Source organism: Botryllus schlosseri, chromosome 2, assembly GCF_051294905.1.
Source record: "Botryllus schlosseri isolate E-star chromosome 2, Bs_hap1, whole genome shotgun sequence".
Taxonomy (NCBI): Eukaryota; Metazoa; Chordata; class Ascidiacea; order Stolidobranchia; family Styelidae; genus Botryllus; species Botryllus schlosseri.
In genome coordinates this window covers 3,642,330-3,665,072 of record NC_137237.1, presented here as the reverse complement: position 1 = coordinate 3,665,072, position 22,743 = coordinate 3,642,330, and the positions used below count along the sequence as shown (strand labels likewise).

The 22,743-nt window shown below is 40.7% G+C and overlaps 1 protein-coding gene across 1 annotated transcript; it reads right to left on the bottom strand.

Moving 5' to 3' along the window:
- Positions 1-19,583: 19,583 nt before the first annotated feature.
- LOC145459347 (uncharacterized) lies at positions 19,584-20,889 on the bottom strand. Its single transcript, XM_080337998.1, has 7 exons — positions 20,884-20,889; positions 20,787-20,820; positions 20,469-20,575; positions 20,312-20,417; positions 20,066-20,248; positions 19,794-20,004; positions 19,584-19,666 (listed from the first exon to the last, which is right to left on the bottom strand). Exons 3-6 carry the CDS (start codon positions 20,573-20,575, stop codon positions 19,816-19,818), a joined length of 585 nt encoding a protein of 194 aa, XP_080194124.1. The 5' UTR covers positions 20,787-20,820; positions 20,884-20,889; the 3' UTR covers positions 19,584-19,666; positions 19,794-19,815.
- Positions 20,890-22,743: the final 1,854 nt, after the last annotated feature.

Sequence of the window (22,743 nt, the reverse complement as noted above, 5' to 3'; positions counted from 1 at the left end):
ACCGGGATGTTAGATTGCTCTAGCTCAGGGGTTCCCAACCGGGGGGGAATTCCCCCCTTGGGGGGAATATTGAAATTTTAGGGGGGAATCTGGCTTAAATATTTTAGGGGGAATCTGGCTTTGGCATTGTATCGGAAGATACAATGGGTTCACAAGGTTTTTAGATTTTTATGTCAAGTAGAAATTAGTTCTTTACAATTGTATGTTTCTTTGGCGGATTTCAAGCTAGGTGTATGTTTAAATGCCTTCCGTAGATATTACACCCGTTGATAAAGTGAGACCCACGAGACGATTTCGTTTGGCCCGAGACAGCCTCTCGACCAAATTGCTACTAAGCAGGAAAACGTCAAGCCGAATTCAGCACAATGCCGCTATAGTGTAATTGTTTAACTTTTTGAGCCAACATATGAGCTAACGCGAAAAACACACCAAATTCATAGATTCAACTCAAGTCTTCAGCAAGCGGACTTGATGATTTATTTTTCGTCTGCGGCCAAAGTTTAGTGCGGTCCCCATTCGACATAGTTCGGACATACCTGAATATATTTGGCCATGAAATTGCTCAGTCAACAAATGGTTGCGCGTTAAAAAGCACATTTATTTAGTCACATGTGACTTTTTCATTGGGGGAATTTTAGCTCAAATATCGGCCAAGGGGGACACGAGACGAAAAAGGTTGGGAACCACTGTTCTAGCTCATGAGCTTTCTTTTATCATACATTGTCAAATTATAAAAGAAGTCAACCAGTTAACTTCAGCTCATGCCGTCATGTTGAAGATGTAGCCTATTTCATGTAGCGTGAAATTATAGAATAGCGATAGACTGCTGCAGGCTAAATAGACCCACACTAATCTGGAAAGCTATCGGCTGACATTAGTAATGATCCAGGATCTAGCACACCACTTCAAGGTTTGAGCTAGGCGGTTGATTATGTCATATCTATTATTGCATGGTTGCAAAGATTGACTACATCAAACTTAACAACCTCTAACGCAGGCAAGCAAGGAATCACAGTTCACTGACTCGTCATTCGATGCTATTGCACCTGCACTAATAAATCATCAGCATCATCATCATCATCATCATCATCATCATCATCATTGGTTTATTAGCAATTTTTATCAGTTCAATACACCACAAAACTGCGATACAATGAAAAGATAGGAAGGTGTCGAAGCGACTTGGAGTAGTCTATGGAATGAGACACCTACCTTGGCCTAGGCGATGTAAAGAGGAGGCATGCACACTGAATGAAAAGTAAAAAAACGATAGTATAGAAAAATGCAAGCGACAAAAATGGGGTGGCATGTCATGGCGAGATCGATATGCCAGGTCGTGGTTCGGTAATCTTGAGGATGGACTAGTATTCAATTAGTAGCAATTAAAATTGCTTGTATTTCGACTTGAATGTGGACAACTGGACAGTGGACATGCTCGTCGATTGTCGGATGGCCGGCGGGATACTGTTCCACACCTCACGTCACACCAGTGGATGCGGAGTTATTGATTTTAAAAATGTGGATTTGAATAAAATAGTATTTACGGTGGGCACAACCATAATAAAGAATTTAAGAATTGGTCATCGTAAATACTATTTTATTCAAACCCAAAATTTTTCCACGGCAATTACTCCGGTTCCAGTGGTTGGAATTGAGCCAAATTTGGTGAGCATAGTTTCTACAGACAACCTAACAATTTCATGGGGTGGACAGAAAATTTTGAATTATTTTTTATTTATTTTTCAGTAATGAATAAGCCTTCTTCCCTTGTAGTAATGCGGCTAATGGATGTAATTGAACCAAATTTGGTGTGCAGCCCTAAATTAGGTCACCTAACAATTTTATCAAGTACCCAGTACAATTAGGAAAAAAAGTCATTTTAGAACACCCTTACTGGGCAGTCCAATCGGCACACTGGTTGAGAACCAGTAAGTGATATGTTAATTGTAGAGAATGTCTGCGATTGCCTTGGTAGAATACATGTATATTGTATAGTGACACTGAGCATCGTTTCTATAGACAACCGAACAATTTCATGCGGTGGACAGAAAATTTTGAATTTAAAAAAACTAATTTTTCTATAATAAAGAAAAAAACTTTGTTCTCCTGTAGCAATGCGGCTACTCGTTGGAATTGAACCAAATTTGGTGTGCAGGCTTCAATGAGGTAACTTAACAATTTTATAAAGAAGCCAGTAGAATTTGAGAAAAAAAGTCATTTTGGAACACCCCTAATGGACAGCGGATTAGATTTCCCGATGTCGGCCCCTAAATCACTTGAAGATACCGATCATATTATACAACGATTATATTGGACTGATGAATGACCAATTCAGTGGGCAGCAATATTGGACAAAATTTTGTTCATGTTTATGATCGAAAATATTTGCTAGCGAATGTATGTAGACCCGAACAGAACTAGTAGTTTCAAGGCCATCATTCTAAGGTTGCCAACTCTGGGACGGCTCTTTGAGCAAAATTCATCGGAAAGTAGTGAAAAATTATCTTAAATACGCGAAATATCTTTATATTTTAAGAGGGTGTTTATCAACAGGCATTGAGCATCAACATCGAGCTTAAATTAGGCTGCAAAGGAACGTTGTACCACCACGTCTTGATAGAATTCGTATTCTTCTACATATAGGATTGAAGTTAAATCTAGAAGTCCACAACAGCAAAAGTGGTACGAATATACGAACTAGGCAAACTTTTTCTCATGGACCAGCAAACTCGATTCGACCTGAATCAATATGTCCGATGTCCATGAAAGGGAAATCATGTGTAGGGGAGACCGTGCCAATTGTAACACTTTTTGTATTTTCTAACATTACGTATAAATTTTATTTCTAAAGTTTTATGTAAAGAAGCTAACAACTCGATAGTTGATAAAAACAACAACAATGGAACTCTATCAACAATAGATCATGAAAATTTTGGATCGCGAAACTCGTCGCTCAAATGTTGCAATCGTCCCGTATACCCAGGGGCAATTGTAACAGGGTTATTTATAACTAAAAACGAAAGAAATTAGCAACGTAAATTGCAGCACAAATTGTATATTGCATAAAACTAAATAAAGAAATGTTGGGACGCTACCAGGCAACGATCCGTCGCAGTTTTGGCATCTGAATACAGCAGTACCCATCGTGCATCCTTCATCAGTCAAAAATGTGCAAGAAACTCATTTCATCCATTTATCTACTCGCGAAAGACTTGTCGAAATGTTCAACACAAATCAGACATATGTCAGATTCATCTATTGTCGATGCTTATCGTGATTGTGTAGCTCGATCCTTTCTTTTTTGAAACGGGTTACTTTCACTTCTGTTCGCCATCGATTTCCGACTCATTCCAATATTTTGGTTTTTGATTTTACTGTCGGTAACTGTGGTAGATTCACGCCTCCTTCAATTATAGTGACTTTTCGAGTTGGTGCTTTAGAAAATGGCCGGACTTTAACCGGATGAATTAATTCGTCATTCCGGGAACTTGTGTAAGGCTCTAAATTAAAATCTGTCTATAGCGACTGAAAATTTTGGAAAACGTCGTTATTAGGAACTATAACTGGACCCTCATCTCCCAACACATGTTCGGCTCCTGCTACAAAGGTGCTGTTGTTCAGCGTGCACATCAGGTGGGGCACTCGGTCACCTGCTAGGTGCTAAATCGACTTGCGTAAAATACATTTGGTGAATGGTCCGATGATGGCGCAGAAAAATGAGGAAAGAGCATTCTGTGGCATCAAAGCCAATGGCATTCATCCAAATGACAAAATGTAGCCTTAGTGGGCCAAGCTCAAAGTCAGGATTCAGCTGTTCAGTCACGGGCAAATTATTAAATGACCAACAAAGTCGAGACACCAAAAGTCAATCAACATGAGAATGGATTGTAAAATCGCTGAATAACCAGAGTCAGGGCCGGCCAACCCATGGCCCGCGAGATGGTTTTGAGTGGCCCGCGAGGTAATTTCCGAAATTTCTAATATCATCAAACATGGATCGCACAGATTGTGAACTTGCAAGGCCAACCAAAAATTTTATTAGTCTGGTCGCAACACTTGAGATGTGATGAATAAAATATCAGTTTCGATTCATTGACAGATCCATCAACCATTCACATATTGGTAGCCTATATCTTCGTACACTACAATACAGCAGAATAATTTGCGATAGATTTATCAAAGGTAAAAATTTTCTACAAGCTTAGCGCAATATGTGGTCCCTCGATTTCTTGTTTTTAAAATTGTTGCCCTTTTGTGAAAATTGAAGAACACCCAATGTATCAGATTGAGTTTAACTATATTCGCGATTACGAGACAAGTGTCGTTCAACATATGCGACCTTGCGTTTGCGCTCGCAGTAAGACCGTCGACTATGAAACCTAGGCACGAAATGATTAACGCATGTTGATCGCAGCTTTCGATATCGATATGTCCATGCGCCGAATAGCCCAGCCTTCGCAAACTTATCCCAACGATATACAGCAGGCCCGCAACATAGTTAAGTGACAATATTATTGACCTATGAACTAGGGATGGTGTGAACGTGAGGTTCACGTTCGCGTTCTGTGTGTGAACCCCGGAAATTTAGAGGTTCGCGTTCACAACAGAACCTTGGTAGGTTCTGCACTGTGAACCTTTTTCATTTATTACAATTTTCATGTCATTACAACATCGTTGGTTCAAATTTATTGCATTTCAACTGCAGACCACTCTATGCATGACGCTATAGGCATAAAAAATCAACACTAAACGAGCAAGTACCTTGACAATCTCAAAAGTTTTACTTGCTTTGGTACAAAAGCTTGCTCCAAATATCCAACTTTCCGTTTGTAAATATAAGTCTGCTGCGAGCGTGACCCGCAATAACAAAACATCACGAATGAAATAAGCTACGTAGTCAGCGAATGATGCTTATTTAACTAATCAATCTAGCAGGCGTATGGGGTCAATCTTGACATATGTTTACTGGATCATTAAAACCAAATCGCTGCGATTGAGGTGTTGGCTATCTGCTGCATAACTTATCAATGGGGTAATATCGGTAGCAAGTATATAGAAACCCGTTTCACACTCTGCTCAATATCACTGTAGCAATACTCAGACGCCGAATACATTTTCCGATCTGTCATACGAAAAAGGTGACTCGAGTCTGACTTGAGTCAAGTCATGACTCGAGTCATCCCAATAGTGCTACAAGGCTATATCTGCATCTTCCTTGCCCGACGGCATATGCACATTATGTACTCATGGTATGCATCTGCTTATACGCAGATCGTGTGTATGTATATCATGAGTCGGTGTATATACCGCAAGAACACCAAGAACAAAAGTAAACTACGTCCCTTCCTTCCCTTATATTCCCTGGTAAGTCCTCGTCAAAATTGTTGGCAAAGCGACGGGGGATATTGATTTTATGAGATTATCATATCATGTGATTGCCCAATTGAAACATTTCGCGACGTTTAAAACGTCAATATGTATTTCAGCTTTGTGACGTAATGTTGCCCGAGTCGTCGCTAGGTATCGTGTACATTAATATAGGCTATCATTTCATTGAAGGATAGGTTGGAATCAGCAATATGACGTCCCGTGACGTCATGAGGTTCAGGTTCGTGTTCACACAGAACCTTTCAAAAAGGTTCGCGTTCACACGAACCTGAACCTTTTAGAGGTTCACACCATCCCTACTATGAACTTTAAAATTTTTTCGCGCTTCGCGCGGATGGTGGCCCGCGCAAAAGTTCGTCAATCGAATGTGGCCCTTTGGCTGAAAAGGTTGGTCAGCCCTGAACCAGACCATAAGATTCACATCATGCATGTACGATATTGGCCGCTACCGATAACTGATCACGTTAGAATTGGCATGGAGGAGATACAGTATCTGTTTTGGTATTGAACTTCTGACTATTGCAAGATTAATCAGCAGTAGATAAATGGTTATACCAACATATGAACAAAGATATTCAGCATTGAAAACATATTGTAACGGGGCAAAAGTAACAGAGTGTTACAATTGCCCCTGACACGCTCGACCATGATTCGTGTCTTAATATGGTACTTGCCTGGTTATGCCAGTCCTAGTTTTTCTACCATCACGGTCGACTATGGCAACATTGTTCCAGCTGCATATATTACGTTGTAACCACATGAGGTATTATACGCCTGAACAAATTATTCTAGACCAGAAAATATTTACTCACGTGTCAAAAATTTCATTTTCTCCAAATTAGTCCGGGGTTTCGCGTTGCAGCTCAACATAACTTCGGATATATTAGGAGACACCGCATGCGCAGTAAAAATATCAAGGATATTACTCGTCCCTGCTAGCAGTGAGCTCGATTGTTACGATTGCCCCTATTTACATTGGTCCCCGGTCTCCCCTAGTAGCCCCGACGGCGAAGGATATTGAACATTACAAACCGGCTGTTGCAGTTGTCACCAGATATAGCGGCCCGCAACCAATGTTCCCTCTAATCATCACTTCGGATTTTTTGTGCGCAACTTAGATTTTCTGTGCGCAGAGCCCGTGTCAGCACTGCGCATTTGCGCACGTGCGCAGCATTAGAGGGAAGGATTGCCCGCAACCTAATATTTCGATGTACGGTTACGCAAGATAACGATTCATAGGACGTGAGACACCTATATCGTCGCAGCGGAATCAAAGTATGTTATGTCCATTTTATACGTTTTGAGAAAATTGACTTTACGTAAAGTTTTCATATTCTTTCAGCCATATATTGGCCGTGACTAAGTTTGAATTAATGAAATAAACATAACCATATGGCCAAGATATGGCCGAAAAAATGTTTTAAAAAAATGTTTTAATAATGGACCTTCAAAATTTGAAAACTGGACAATGGACATAAGTCACTTTGATGCCTACTGCAATTCCATATTTCTCTAATTCTGACATCAAATACTTCCTTAGCTGCACGAGTAAACAGCATTTTATAAGATCCAATGCACTGACAACAAATTTACATAGCGATAGTTGAAGAAAGTCGAAAGTGCCAACGTGACAAACTCAATGTTCCGGTGCCAACCAGCATGAAAATGAGCCAAAATTCCGAAATTTGGCTCCCAAATACGCTAACTGGTAATACTGAGTTGAAGGGATCAGTTGCTTTGTCTAAAAAATTACGTTACTTTTCACTGTGTCGTAACACTTACTGACCGCGTGTGCCTTTGTGTAGCTCATTGGTTCTTAACCTTGTTTCTTCCAGCGCCCCCTTTCAAAAATTATCGTGCTCTAGCGCCCCCCCACACACCATATTGTGAGTACTGTCATAAAGACAATGGGTAAGGGGGAGGGCCGTAACAGCACTTCGTCAGTCCCCATAAAAAAAACAATTATCTAGGGCAGTGGTTCTCAACCGCCGGTCCGCGACGACATTCCCGCCGGTCCGCCAGACATATTGCAATTTTATACCTTAATTTCAAGATGCAATGTTGAAGGCTTGTCCATTGGTAAAATAAATGAAACATCAAATTCTAAACTCATTCAGAACTTCGTGAGGTTAGATTAGGCCTAGAAACATGTTCGATTTGACTTGAAGTTCAAGACATGTCTTTTAACGACATGCGAGCGACAGTACAAAACATATACGAGCTGACTCATCGCTAAACAGTGCAGTTTGCGCGATAATTCGTTTTCGATTCATTCGTTTTGTGCAGGACCATCCCAAACCGCACAATTGGAGAGGGCCGAACTTAGAAGGGACCCAAAATTATTTTGCAAGTGAGCATATATCATAGCGTATTTAAAAAAAAATTTTCCAACATTTTGCAATTTCTTTTCGCACTTTGCGCGTTTTAGCGTCACTAAACGTCTTGCTTATTAGGTGACCTTCTCCGTGATTTATAGAAATAGGCATTTCGGAGTCAGATGTCACCGCGCCACGGCGTAATAACACATAATGAAGTTTTAGCTAACACGGGACTCGGAAATGTGTGCCGAAAACTCGCCAGCGAGAACACCGATTCAGTTATGAATGAGCGAAAATTTTTGCTATTGGCGTGATTAAGCTACGTAGACCAGGGGTGGCCAACCTGCGGCCGTGGACACGTAATTCAGTTAGTATGTGTTGGCGGCCATCGACATGCAATTTGAATTTACGAATTAACTCCCGGTTTCTCGAGAGATTTTAATTAATCTTGAACCGCGCGATTCAACGTGACATCATTTTCTTTTTAAATATAGTAGCGTCCTTTGCAATCAGATCCCTACAGTACAGACCACAGAAGCGAACAGCAGAGGAAAATGATGCGCATCATATAGAAATACCAGCTCGGAATCGTGTGCTCCTCCCTATACTGACAATCCTGATGGGAGGTAAAAAATAACAGCATATAAAAAAGTGACTAAAAACAATTGGCCCAGCCGATGCATCATCATTTCTAACTTGCCCTAAATTTTCGAAAACACAACCTCCATCAACTCTACCGGTGAATCAAATCACATGTATTGAGAAAGGATAAATGTTTGATCAGTAATATGTAAAACTACTAATATTAATGACGAAATTCATCAGCGAATCTGAAAATTTTTTCACGCTTCGTGCAACTGTCGACAACCCCACGGCTGTGAATGGCAATACGGTTGGCCGGCCACCCCTGACATAGATTCTCTATGCTTGCACTGAGTAGAAGGAATATGCTCACAAGTACAGGTAAAAACAGCCACCCAGCTGTGGGGTACGGGGGCGAAGCCTGCGGAAGTTTGGCTCATCGCCCTGTGGCAACCCAAGACCAACGTTTTTTTGGGGTGGGTGGACGAAGTACTTTTTCGGCCCGGATTTGCGGATGGCCGGTATAGCTGCTGTAAGGTGTCTTACTGCAGTGCATTTTATTCGTAGTTGCCAGAGTAGCCTGCGTCTGGTGATAGTGAGCAATGAGCAAGGTAGCACGACAAGGTGCTTGGTTCGAGTCCGAAACGCGTCTTCTCTCGATATTGTCAAAGAGAAGAATATTATTCGAGTTGGCGTGGTCGGTTAAACCAATGACCTTCGCCGCGAAAGACTGTAAACGACTCTCGGCGGTAGTAAGTTTATCTGGACAAGGCAATTATACCCCGACTCAGCAGATTCATGAAGATAATAATCTATTACGATCAAAACCTTCTAAAACTCTCTCTCTAGCACCATATAATTGCAAAAAACGGTTGCATATTTACATTTCGGCTTCCTTTCAATTTTCGAAAGTTCATCGGTCCGCAAGACAATTTTGAAATTTTACCGGTCCGCGAGGTGAAAAAGGTTGAGAACCACTGATCTAGGGCACCCATAACCTGGTGAACCAAACTTCTTGGGGCTTGCCCTCAAGAACCCCGTCGAGTGATTTCGATAGTCAGCAAAGTTTGCGTCGCCTGGTCCCCCTAGGCGCCAAATTTTTCTATAATGCATGAATGAATAGGTGGTAATTGCATATATATGTCGCTATAAACTTTTTATCCTCTCAGCCCACGTAATCAGAATTACCAGTAGCACTGAGTGAGCTGTTGTCTTGGAAAATGAAGGCCAGGTAATTAACAATTACACAAATTCGGGCGTGCCGTTGGTACAAATTACTTCGTTACATGTTGTTATTTTGGTAGCTCTTGTCCGCTATATAGTCAAAAGATATTGAAACGCATAAACGTAATAAACTAAGGTAGGCACACTGTTCAAAACTGGTAGCCTATTTCTTCACTGGCAAATAATTTCCTCTGATGGATGTTATTTGTCCTGTGGGGTGCAGATTGCGACGACATGACAATTCGGCACGGGCGATTTAAGCACGTATGGACAATTAGACTTAATACATCGAAGTTTACGGTCAACATGAGGGCGATCTTATTCGGCGAAGGTTTTCTCGCTGACGATATTTTTGGCACACTTCTCGGGGTCCCATATTGGCCGGAACTTCATATGTCTTCGTGCATCGTGGCGTGGTAATGGCCGACGCCGAAATGCCTATTTCTATTTTCTATAATTATGCGTATTTTTTCGTGGGGGAGTCGTCAAAACATGATGTGTAATTTATCTCCATTCACCGAACTAATTTAGAGCACCCTTTGAGCTCATTCCCCCTCGATTGGGGGTTTGGGTTGCAGGAGCTTCGGTCCTGGTTAGAGGTCAAAGTCCTGTCGGTCTTTTCGGGACTTAAGTATTGAAAATAATTTGCGATTTAATCGCGCTCGAGGACCGCTCGACGATGATAAACCATATAATAATTGTATGTGGTATATTCAGGGTCAAATGAAGGTTGTTAGAACAACAATCGGGTACGGTCTCATATCCTGTGGTTCGAACCAGATGTACAGTTGTACACTTCCCGAATTCACATCTGCGATTGGCATTGGCAATACGGGAAAATTGATGGTTATGGATTTTGTTTTAGTGCTTTGTGTGACTAAGTAAGTCAACTGGAAATTGGATGCTTTGCATTTATTCATAGGTTAAATACCGTAATAAATGATCAAACTGAAATACAAAAGAACAGTTGCATCGACTAGCCTAATCCCTATTGCTACAACAACTCACAAGACGTGGATGCTAATACATACATGCACGCACGTTGCACAATCACAACAACAAGAAGACGAGATCGCCCATGCGTTTAGGGAAACTACTAGAGAGAGAGATAGTAGTAAGAGATAATCACACATCCCCCCAACTTCTAACGAAATCAACGTGCATTGAGTGAGGAGTTCAAAATACAGCGTGTAGAGAACGTCCAACCAAATGCTCTAATGGCGATTGGAGCGGGAATCAAAATAAAATCTGTGCCCCAATAACGTAGTCCTTGTGCCATACTGGCGGAGTAATATTTCTGCCCGAGCGCTGGCGTCTATCATTAGACGGTGCTGTAACACTTAGTGTCGTCGATCGGTACTTCAACTGGTAGATGATCTTCTGCAGGGTTGTAACCAAGTCACATTGTTCCGAGTCACGAGTCAATCTTACTTTTGCGGTTTTGACTCGAGTCATTTTCAATTCATCACCGAGTCCAAGTCATCGTTTGAAGGCTCAAGTCCGAGTCATAGTGTTATATGACTCGAGTCGAGTCCAAGTCACAGTATTGAAGTCATGTTCAACTCATGTTTTCAATCCTGAACTGGCTTATAGCTTTTATAGAGAATCAACGAATTCATTCTACATGTTATCTGATATAGAACCAACGAATTCACGTCTATAGATACCAGCTGATAGAGAATCAACAGATGCATGTTTATGTAGACGTACAGTTTTTCTTTCACATTATCTGGTGGTTGACTTAAAAAAGGTCAGCTTTTCTGCTCAGCTCCCGAAATAGCCGCCGGAGCGTTACTAATATGAGAGGAAATTTTGGATTAACTACAAATAGAGATTTTCGAATTTTACCGGCCACCTCATGATATTGTTATATTGTGTAAAAATATGATTCATAGCAAATTTGGCTCAATTCCAACTAGAAAAAGCGAATTTATTAGAGTGGAATATTTTGGATATGAAAAGATAGTCGGATTACTACTAGCATCTAATTATATTATATGAAATCATTTCTCACCGAAAACACTCCCTTTATTTTCAAATATAAAATTTTCTCCTCTCATATCATTGATTGTACTTTTTAAAATTAAGCCAGATTCAGTGTTCTTTCCATGCAACATAACAATTTTACCAAGTAGCCACCCAGTAAAATAAATAAGAAGTTATTTTTGAACAACCCTATTGTACAAACATCACACAACATTAGCCATTCATTATTATTCACGTGCACAATGCACATACCTAACAACACGTCAAATGGACGGAGTGTATTGTGTGTTTTCACTGACAGCAGATCAAACCAATGATGAGTTACAATTCAAAAATACTAAAGTGGAAAGGAGATCCTCATATATGTTATAGCGGCATGGCCTTAGAATAAATCCACATCAACTGAAACACGTTCCACTGGTGCACTAGATACAGGAATTGACAAGCATTTTTGAACCTCATTGAAGAGCATTGGATACTCATTATTTCTGGTCTCCCAATAATGCAAAGAATCATCGCCTTCAAATCTACACATGAGCTTATCAGTCTCTTCGAAGTAGGCCTACTTGACCATCTGTGTCATATTTCATTGGCGCTAATTGAACTTTGCTTCGATTGTTTGCTTGTATAATTGAAAAGTCTCGAGTACTTTGATTGCGGAGGATCTATTACCTCTTCATCACAGGATGATTTTGTACTATGCATAGCTACTATATGTGCCATTTTCTGTTGTTTTTACGGCGGCATATCTGATATCAGACGTGTGCAACGAAAGCAGTGGCGACAAATAGCGATATCGGCAGAATTCGTCATATTCGTTGATCTAGCCAGTACGATTCGCAAATTTCTTCATCTTCAAGTCATATAAAATATGCCGAGTCAATGACTTGGGTCGAGTCATGCGTAATGACTCGAGTACAAGTCGAGTCAATCCAAATATTGACTCGAGTCGAGTCATTTTCCCTTTTCAAGAAAATGACTCGAGTCACCAAAATTTCGTGACTCGAGTCGAGTCATTACAACCCTGATCTTGTGCACTTGATTCGGCGGATCTCAGCACGCCAGGGTCTACCTCATTTGACTGTCCACTTAGAGCGGGTGGAGAAACGACTCGAGGTGACGTAGCTGTGTCGGGAGACGAGACCGTTGGTTGAAAAGATGTGTGCTTTTGGTTCGGTAAGTACGGCTCAATCTTGCGCAGAAATTTCCTGTTACGCAGCGTCAATCTGCCGGAACCGTCCACTTTCACGAGGTAGGCCTACTGGTCATAGTCCCGGCACTGAACCACAGTGCCGGTTCTGTCCCAGCGAAGGGGATAACGACCGTTTTGGTTTTGAATGCGACAGAAATCACCTTCAAGAAGCGGTGATAATGGCTTAGTGTTCAACGACAGAGATTCCAGCTGCTTCGCAAATCTGGTACGTAACGTGTGCTCGCGACTTTGCCAGAGGTTCCTCCATAATGGACTGATATATTGCGCTGGGTGAAAACTGGGACCCATGCTTTGATCGGCAACACATCTTTTAAAGTCCTGCCAAATACTATTTCTGTAGGGGAGAGTCCGTTCGCGGGGTCGGGGCTATTGCGAAACTGTAGCAATGCCCGAGTAATTGCATCGGTCCGGATGCTGCCATCCTGTGAAATGTTGCCGAGAAGGTGTCGTTTCATCGATTTCACCGCGGCCTCCGCGCGGCCATTTGCCCTGGAGTGGTAAGCCGACGACAGCCTGTGGCGCACCCCTCATTTTCGAAAAACTTCCCGAGTGCTGTGCGCAGCAAATTCGGGTACCCCGTCACTGCTAAGTTCTTCGGCCACTCCAAACGTGCCGAAGTAACTTCACAGTGACGGGGGACCCGAATTTAGTACTGAACCCAGTTATCAATTTTAACATGAATGTATTCCGAACAAAGCAACTCATATTATATAACGTTCATGTGAGGTTGTAAATCACAACACGAGATATAGTATCACCCTTTATGATACAATGAAGAAATATTCTGACGACTTAATTTTGTAGCTCTCAAATACAAGTATATTTAGTTATTCCTTTTGTGCACAAATCTTATATTTTATGTACAAGGGGCTCTCACTCTCAAAAGTGATATACAGTGCCTCCTTCTTCGACTTGCACACACTGTACGCTGCAGGAAATTAGTTCGAAACATTTTGTTGAAAATTATCCTAGCAAGCGTGACGGTAGTGTTTTAACGGGACATTGGCGATCTAAAAGTACGCACAATTCATTTTACATTAGTTATAATAACCCACTACATTTATGAGAACATATGTAGCAAACGTCGCCCAGTAGCGCGACCAAAAATTTCGCGATTTGACATGTTTTGTAGAATGGTAATTTGCTCTGAATATTCATTAAGGGTATGTCCTACTATTACATCATCTACTGCGAAGCCATTTTTCATCAGCGCCCCCCTGAGCCCAGCGTCCCCTCAGCGTTTACGCCCCCTTCAAAATCGCCAGCGCCCCATGGGGGGCGCCGGAGGCTAGGTTAAGAACCACTGGTGCAGCTCATGTTTAGTGTTGCCTCGTCCGCTGAGTATCTCACGTGAGATTGTTTAAATGCTAACGTGTACAATTTTTGAGCAGATCACATGAGACGGCGGAGAGAGAGGTCGGCTTTGTGCCGTGTATGTTTTTTTTCTATCTTTGTAATGGTTTGTTTTTCTTCTATCTTTTTAATGAACTTCACATACCGCGGAAATCCATTGTTTTTCAAAGCGGGTGGAAATATGACAAAATCATCTTATTTACTGAGTATAAAAACTTCTTATTTATGGTGGTTCGTAAGCTAACGTTCGCACCCCCCCCCCCCCCAGGATGAATAAACTGGGCGATTCGACTTGTTATGAATTGCGGAACTACAGCTGACTTGCAATGACTTCTAGGCCGGTCTGTCCAATGCTGCAACAAACAATTTTATTGTCGATAGATATATAGCTTTGATCAAACTCTGCCATGCTGATTCTTCCTGAATGCACAATATGTAAAACAGCACTGAAAATAAACTATGCATTAAATTATAATTTAAGTTGAATCTAAAATATATACCTATAAATATTATGAAATCAGCCCTCGGAAACAACTGTTTGCCTAATTTTTTGGGTCAATACAGTATACAGTAGATAACAATATTTGCAGATAACAATATGCATTATATGACAATGTTAATGATATAGGATATAAAGTGACAAAAAAATTACTGAAAATCAATAGCCTACAGTATTATGTAGGGTTACCATACGTCCTCTTTCAAGAGGATTTGTCCGCTTTTTTGACTTTTTTGAAAGTGTCCCCGGAGGACCCCCTTTTGTCCTCTTTTGAGAATTTTGGTCATATTTATAGCCGAATTTGACTGAGATGCCGTAAATGAGCACCGAAGTGACGCTCCGGCGGGTATTTGGGGAGCTGAGCGGAAAGTTGACCTTCTCTGTTTCTTTATTTGATAGTCAACCACCCGACAATGTGTAGGGGAAAACTGTATTTTGGGCGCTGAGCGTGAGCGAGGAAGTTGACCTTTTTTCCAGTCAACCGACCACGAAGTGGGAAAAATTTACCATTTTTTCAGAATTCTCTACCGGATTTGCAAGTCTGAAAAAGTGTCCTCTTTTCAGATTTCCAAAATATGGTAACCCTAGTATTATGAAAGTAGCGGAAATTTCTTACATCATGGGGTGTCCTTTTTACCTAAATGTTCGTCATCTTGGTAGTAGGGAAATGCATCCTTGTGACTGTATAAAAAAACCAGTAGATTTGGAAATCTCGTTGAATAAAAATTCCAATAACCTCCAAGCGCTTTATAGTATTTCTTTTCCAGTTCGGTTTTGCTATTGATTTCCCAGCAGTGAACTTTTCTATTTCTGAGGAACCTCATCAGATCGTGCAAAGAGTAACCATCAAATGGACCAATTCTTCTCATAATCTTCCCGCCAACAACCGCACAAGTACCTTTCATTGCCCAGAGTGGCCTGTCAGTCAATTCATTGCAAAGACGATTAATACATTCTGCATTCTGATCATCCAGTATATTCTTCCAATCGCCAGCAGTTTTTTCTACCATATTTCCCTTGATTAGCTTGTTTTCATCAATCTCGTACTCGTATATTTTGTATATATTTGCTTCAGGATCAGCTTTGTTAACAAATAGATTCATTGCGACAGTATTCTTGTTTTTATTTGGATTTTTTTTAAGCTCTTTGGTTTTGGCTACTGAATCCTTTTCTAGTGATGTAAGCTTCAACACCCGAGTCCAGTCCCCGCTAAACACCTCTCTTTCAAAATCGGCGTCAAGTTCAGATATGACTCCTTCGTTGCTCCCCACAGAGTCATACAGAATAGTAATGAAATCCTCTTTTTCTCTATCTGACCAAAAAAATGGATGCTGCAAAAATTCATCGATCTCCATTTCGTCGTGGATGGAATGCTGCAACAAATCATAGGCAGTTTCAACAGGTTCTGTTGACTTAGATATTCGTTGTTCATCGAAATCTTGCAAGAAACAATTTTTGATGTCTCCTTTACAGATTTCGCTTCCTAACTTGATACCATTTGTTATTATGAAATGACATATACGTCCCAAATCTTTTATATGAATCTTGCGCTGGCTTTCATCATTCCCACTACTCCAAATAAATGGACGATGTTGCCCATCACAACTAATTGTTATACAGTCTTCAGACAAATATCCACAAAATGAGTCGTGATTTTCACAAGGACGAGTGCAGATAGCAGATGCTATATTCTTTATTAAACGAACTCTTGCATACCAATTCAGCTGCTTGGAATTATTCGCAATGAAGTCAGGAAGAGTTTGCTGGTGAATATCGAATGCCCGGAAAGGCCATAGCCCGCCAGATAAATCTTTTATTTCACCGTTGAGTTCTACACTTGGATTTGCATAACTCTGGGGAACACTAGTGATAGATGCTGTTTCATGTAACAGCAAGGTAGCAGTGGAGTATACACGTTTGATTTCTCTCCGTGTCATATTCCAGTTATCAGTCTTGAGAACAGGTTCATCCTCACTGTTTGGGTGATGATCAGACAAGTCACTACGGCTCGAATCTTCTCTTGTGATTCTTTCAGTCATTTTAGGATCAGGTTAATCATATTCTAATTCGTCGTCTAGCATCTGTACCTCTTGCCTGAGAAGGCTACTAAATACAAGTTACTGAAAAAAAAGAGCAGGGTGGAATAAAGTGCTCCCACCTTTTAACAACACAGTTCAACCGGTTGGCAGCTTGGCACAAGCGGGTTTCACTTTTCAAAACTGCAAAACACGACCTACAATAATAATATCATTGGATTCAGAATTCCAACTCCTTGTTATGAAAATGGACAAATTTTGGTTAGTTCCTTTCCTTATATAGAGTCCACAACGTCTATCCCCTCCAACCCTAGTCTTGGGATACCCTAACGCAACCCAACTCCAATCCAAATATCCCTAACCCTAATACAGGATACAGCTGATTCCTGAAAGTATATCCACAGGACAGGGTCGGATACTTACACCAGTCACCCTCACTCTAACCCTAATGGCACAATAATCCTTGATAGTGGGGTGACCTTATTTTGAACAAAACCGATCTCTTTTTGAGCAAGCCAACCCTGTAGAAAAAGCGGGCACGGCTTAAAGCGGAACTTCCCTTCCAGTCGTTGACCTTTGAAGCTTTATGCACACTGCACAGAGCGCTAGCGCATAGCAACTCTAAAACGCGGAAACAGCGGAAAAATTAATCATAATCGTTCAAGCATAGTGTCCATGGAAAACAGAATGGGATAGAACGGTAACTGCGTGGCCTGTCAATCAGATACGGTTGAATGACAAGTCATCGCAGCCAGAATGTTTCGGTTGTTTGCCGTGATGCTCCGGCTAACGTAAGCACACGTAGCGGGTTAATACATAAACTTGGCAATTTCTAGCTTCCTCATATCTTCTAAGTTTAGAACACCAAATCTTTTGAGGAGCGATTTATCAGTTGCACATAAGTGTTATTATTATCGTAGCTTGTCTAGATTACTTTTCATGTAGTATACAGTTGTGATTAAGTTGAACATCGACTGTAGTGTCTGTAGTGCTGTATTATTATTATTTTAATTTCACCAGGTACACGGCTTACTCATTTATACTGTATCTCTATTGAAATTATGGCCTCGCAAGTTAGTGACGTTGTTGAAGAATGGTACGATATTCCCCTGGAAATTGTCCATGAACTTCTCTTCAACGACTTTGATGAAAGCATGGACACCATATCTGTTCCAAATATTATTCAGCAACCAGTGGATCTTGAACCATTGCTGCGCTCATTGGAGTTCATAGACCCACCAGAACTATCTGAAAAAGGTATTGAACTAGCTACGGGATGGATTACCAGTATGAATTCCACTAGAAATCCAGATGATATTGTGATGAGTTACAGTAAGGTTTGCGGTGATCCAATATTATTTACAAAATCAAACGACAGGCTTTCCTCTGCCAAATTTTTACTCAAGCTCATGGAAAAAATAATTGATAATGGAATGAATCCACCCCAGCCCGAGTCATTGGTCTCTGCCAGTATTTCTGAAAGGGAGAGCGATATTTTAGAATACATGGCTGGCTTTACTTTGAGAAAGGCAATTCGAAAATTTAATGACCAGTTGCTTGAATATCTTATAAATAACACTGGCAAGTTAACCCCCTGATGGAGCGCAAGGCTGGGGCGCTTGTATATCCAAGCTCAGAACTGCTCTTTCTTCTTAGGAGAGTCTACAGAGAGTTTACGAGGGAATGCAGCAAATCCTCAAAGTTAATGAACTTTTCAATTTTGCAGGACAGAGTTGTCAAAAGTTCATACGTATTCAACTTCAGAAGCAGCATCAACAGAGCAACGTGTGTCCATTCCAAACTAGTGATAGACTATGCCATTGGCTTATTTCTTACAGTGTTGGGTCACTCCTTCACAAAGAAGCTAGTTAACAAGCTTCGGAAAGGAAGAGAGTCAAATAAAGGAAGCCAGGGTACACGTGGTGATTTGAAGGGAAAACCTTGATCTGAAAGTGTTTTACAATGTTTGCAATTTCAAAATTGATGGCATATAACCAATCGTCTGCGCATTTGCACACTTGTGCAGCTTAGAGGGAACATTGCATATAACTTACAATGTAGATTTTAGTGAATCTGGACGAGACAATGTCCTTGCAGTACATTGTGATTTAGTTGAACACACCGCCAGTGTCCTCTTTAGTTAATAATCTGCTATATTTTTCAGACCCGCGCTGCTAAGGATCGACATCTCATTGCAACAAGTATGTGATCGCAGGGTCCAACAAGAAACGTTATTACAAGAATGACGGTTCAATGACGATGCGAATATTAACAAACGTCTACCACATTAAGGTGTAGGGTACAATACTATATATACCACACCAGAAGCATTGTTGATGACTTCTAGGCATGCAATCCTTTCATTTCTCATCTGAGCAATAAATAAGCAACTTGCAACAGTCATCATGTGTGGTATTGTATATTGACAAATTATCAAGTATATTGAGTATTGACGATTTATCATCCATTCGCTAGATGTTAGCCAGTTATGCAGAGCTGTCCGGGGCACAACTGGTACGAGCAGATTGGTGCATGAAGGCACCACGGAGACCAAAGTATAAACCCGGTTAAAATGAAAGATCTCCGGGTCGCCATGACCCTTTCATATCCAGCAAATGGGTTGTGTGTCAGTGACAGTTTTCGATTTTTCTTCAGATTCTATGATTTCCTGGCATGGTTCATATTTTGTAATCTCCTTGCATGGTCCGCGGCGTCATGTGGCTGGTCATCTTCATCTGAAAAATAACATCATACGGCAGCATACGATGGACAAGTGGAACAATTGATGCAACGTTGGCCTGGGTGAAATTGCTTCAGTCTCTAGCTGAACCTCAATCGTTACTTAGTAATAGCACCGCTCAAATGTTAGAACCATCCTGTATACACATGTTTACAACATTCCGCCGAAACTCCAAGCACAAAAGTATAAAACAATCCTATTCCTTCCTACCATAGAGTGCAGTGGTTACGGCTTCATTAACATATGATGAAGGTGAAAAAATAATATAACCTTGATGGACAGCTTTCATGATGATCATCTATCACGGCCACTGCGGTAATCCTTGGTCTAAAATTGATTAGTTATGCAATAATATAACCTCGATGGACATCAGGATTGGTTACAGTGAGGAATTTCCTTTTCCATGCATATCAGAATTTAGGAAATTGTATCAAGGGTTCTCTAACTATCTCACCTTGTTGTGAAATGATTATGAATTACACTTTCTTCTTCTTGACAATGGGTTCTTCATAGATGGTAGTCCAAACATTATTAGCGCCATGCGTGGAGGAGGAACCGGCATTGGACCCTTTGATTTTCTTGATGGACTTGCGCTGAACCTGGTGTTGGAGCCCATAGTATGCCTGCGAAGCATCAGGATGCCGTGATCTATATGCTTGCATTCTCTGTTAGGTTAGAACGCATTAGCGATCAAATTATGCCACAAGCTGTACAATTAACACAGACCAGATTTCCGAAACACGCTTCAAGAATATCTTGAGTAAATGACTTGAGCCATACACGAGGCATCACTTCCAGAAATACTTCAGCCAATTTGACCAAATTGACCGACGTGAAAATAAGTCCCTCAAGAGTTGGACGCGCGATTATCCTTTTTCTCTCGCCTCTATGATGCTTGGATACATCTTCCTTAAAACATGCAGCAAACTTGAATGAAACTGCTCACAATTCACCAAGACTTAGCTTGCTTACTTCCCAATCCATCAGCGATTTCACAAAGTCCTTCTGAAGCCATGTCAAACGTTCATCGTTTTTTCTTATTGGACATTTATAGCCACAATTGATGATCTCAAACCACCTGCAAAGAGTCAAAATTAATCAAAAATAAAATTAGAATTAAGAATTTTACTTGGAAAAAAGAAGTATGAATTTCGAAGTTCCTTCAGCTCCGGTGATCTTCGAGAGGCAATTTCCCACTTTCCAATTCAGAACTCCTCTGGCGAGATCTACTTTCATCTGAATGACAATAGACCATAAGCCATATCCAAAATATATTGTTTCATGATGTTAGCCTAAAGAAAACTAACCTTGGTGTAAGGTGTCAAGTTAATATGAGACTGTGTGAGACCTGATTCACTCAAAAGTGAACCGGCGTCCTTATAGAATAGGTCCACAACATAAGTCCATAGGACATGCTGTCCACTCCAACACAGAAATTTGGACCCACCTGGCCGTGAATTGTACAGTGAGTTTCGAACAGTCTATGGAGAATGCAAATCTACATATTCACGAGTCACAAATTAATGTCAAACAACACAGCTTACCTTGAGCAAGTGAGAAGGATCGGACAAAAAGTAAATGGCCCTATCAGAAGAAGCTGGGTTAGGTGCCATGAACAATTTCCCCATCGGGATTTCCTTACAACCACTCATGATTTTGAACATTTTACGATTCATTGGATGGCCATCAGCAACAACCGCATGCACTTCAAAGCCATTAGCTTCACATTCCATAATAACACGCCATGTCAAATTTGCCAGCTTCCAAGCTTTGATTGATTTTGTGCAGTACCAGGCAAAAGGTTGGGAAACCTTACGATCGATGGTGCGAATGTAAAACACTGTTGAAGAAATATACATAATAAGCAAAAAAAAAACATGCTCAAATTAGGAATACTTGCCATGTATAGAACTTGCCAGCTCCACATCGTTACCACACCCAGCATGAACCAGCCCAACCAATTTTCCATCTTTCAGAACAAGATTCTCTTTAACTGCAACGCAATGCACATTGGATATGAATAATAGTATTGACTCGAGACAAGTCGAGTCATTTTCAATTCACCACCGAGTCAAGTCCGAGTCCAAGTCATGGAGTAGAGTGTCGAGTCCGATTCATAGAGTTTTGACTCGAGTCCGAGTCCAAGTCATTGCGTTGACTGATCAGTTCTGAGATTATGTCATGGGAAACCCCCTTTTTACAACTCTGCTCGGTGATATCGATAGCTTCGCACGTTATTATATACTAATTTTCCTCACTTTTAACAATCTTGGTAGCATTTGCAAGTACCAGTACTGATAGACGAAATAACAATAGTGTGATAACTTTACTATTCTTCGAAATTACAATGAAATGCCTGTCTTGATAGTCCCAGTCTCGAGTCATATGATTTGGTCCGAGTCCTGCGCAATGACTCGAGTACAATCCGAGTCAATACACAAATTGACTCGAGTCGAGACGAGTCATTTTTCATTTTTAAGAAAATGACTTGAGTCAAGTCGAGTCACCAAAATATCGCGACTCGAGTCTGACTCGAGTCATTACAACCCTGCGTCATGACGTCTCGTTAAACAAGAACGTTGCTCTCTCATGAGAACTTTTTCATCACAGTCGTCATATTGCCTTCCAATATGTGTTCAAAGAAAATTTTAAGAAGCAAAATAAATGTAATCGTGATTATTTTTGCTATGTAATCGTAAACCTAATCGACTATACTGCCTGATTTTGCTGTAATCGTAATTGTAATCGTAATCGCGATAGTCAGAAGTAATCGTCATCGCAATCGATAACATTCATGAAGTAATCACACCCCATGTCTGATCCACACTATATAGGACACTATGGTTCAAACATATTGTCTTATTTGGCAGAGATGAACATATATTAGGATTGGGATTAGAAAAAAAAAACGGATTCGTGAAACTTTGTCGGATTTGGATTGGCTTAGGATTAGAGTTTTTTATGAGCGGATTAGGATTTGGATTAGATTTACTGATTTTCTGGGAGATTGACATGTCGTGTGGCGTATAGCCACAAACTATATGCAGATCAGTTAATATTGTACTTATGTTAAACTACACTATGGTACACTCGGTGCCAATAAACATGAGTGGTGCAGCCCTTGGCTAAGTTATCTTAAATCAAGAGAATTGTTGGTTGTGAAAGAAAAATTTCCAATGTCTCCCTTGCAAAAATTAGCATTTTTACTGAATATCAAGTTAGAATCGGATTAGACTTGGACATGGAATTGAAAATTCAAAACTTTTGGATTTGGATTTGGATTAAGGCAAACTGCGAGCGCAGCTAGTGGCCAATTTTTAGATTCACTAAAACTTCCTTCTGCTGACACAAGCGCGGTCGGTGGATTTTAATATAAGTCGATTCCAGTGCAGACAGGTGAAAAT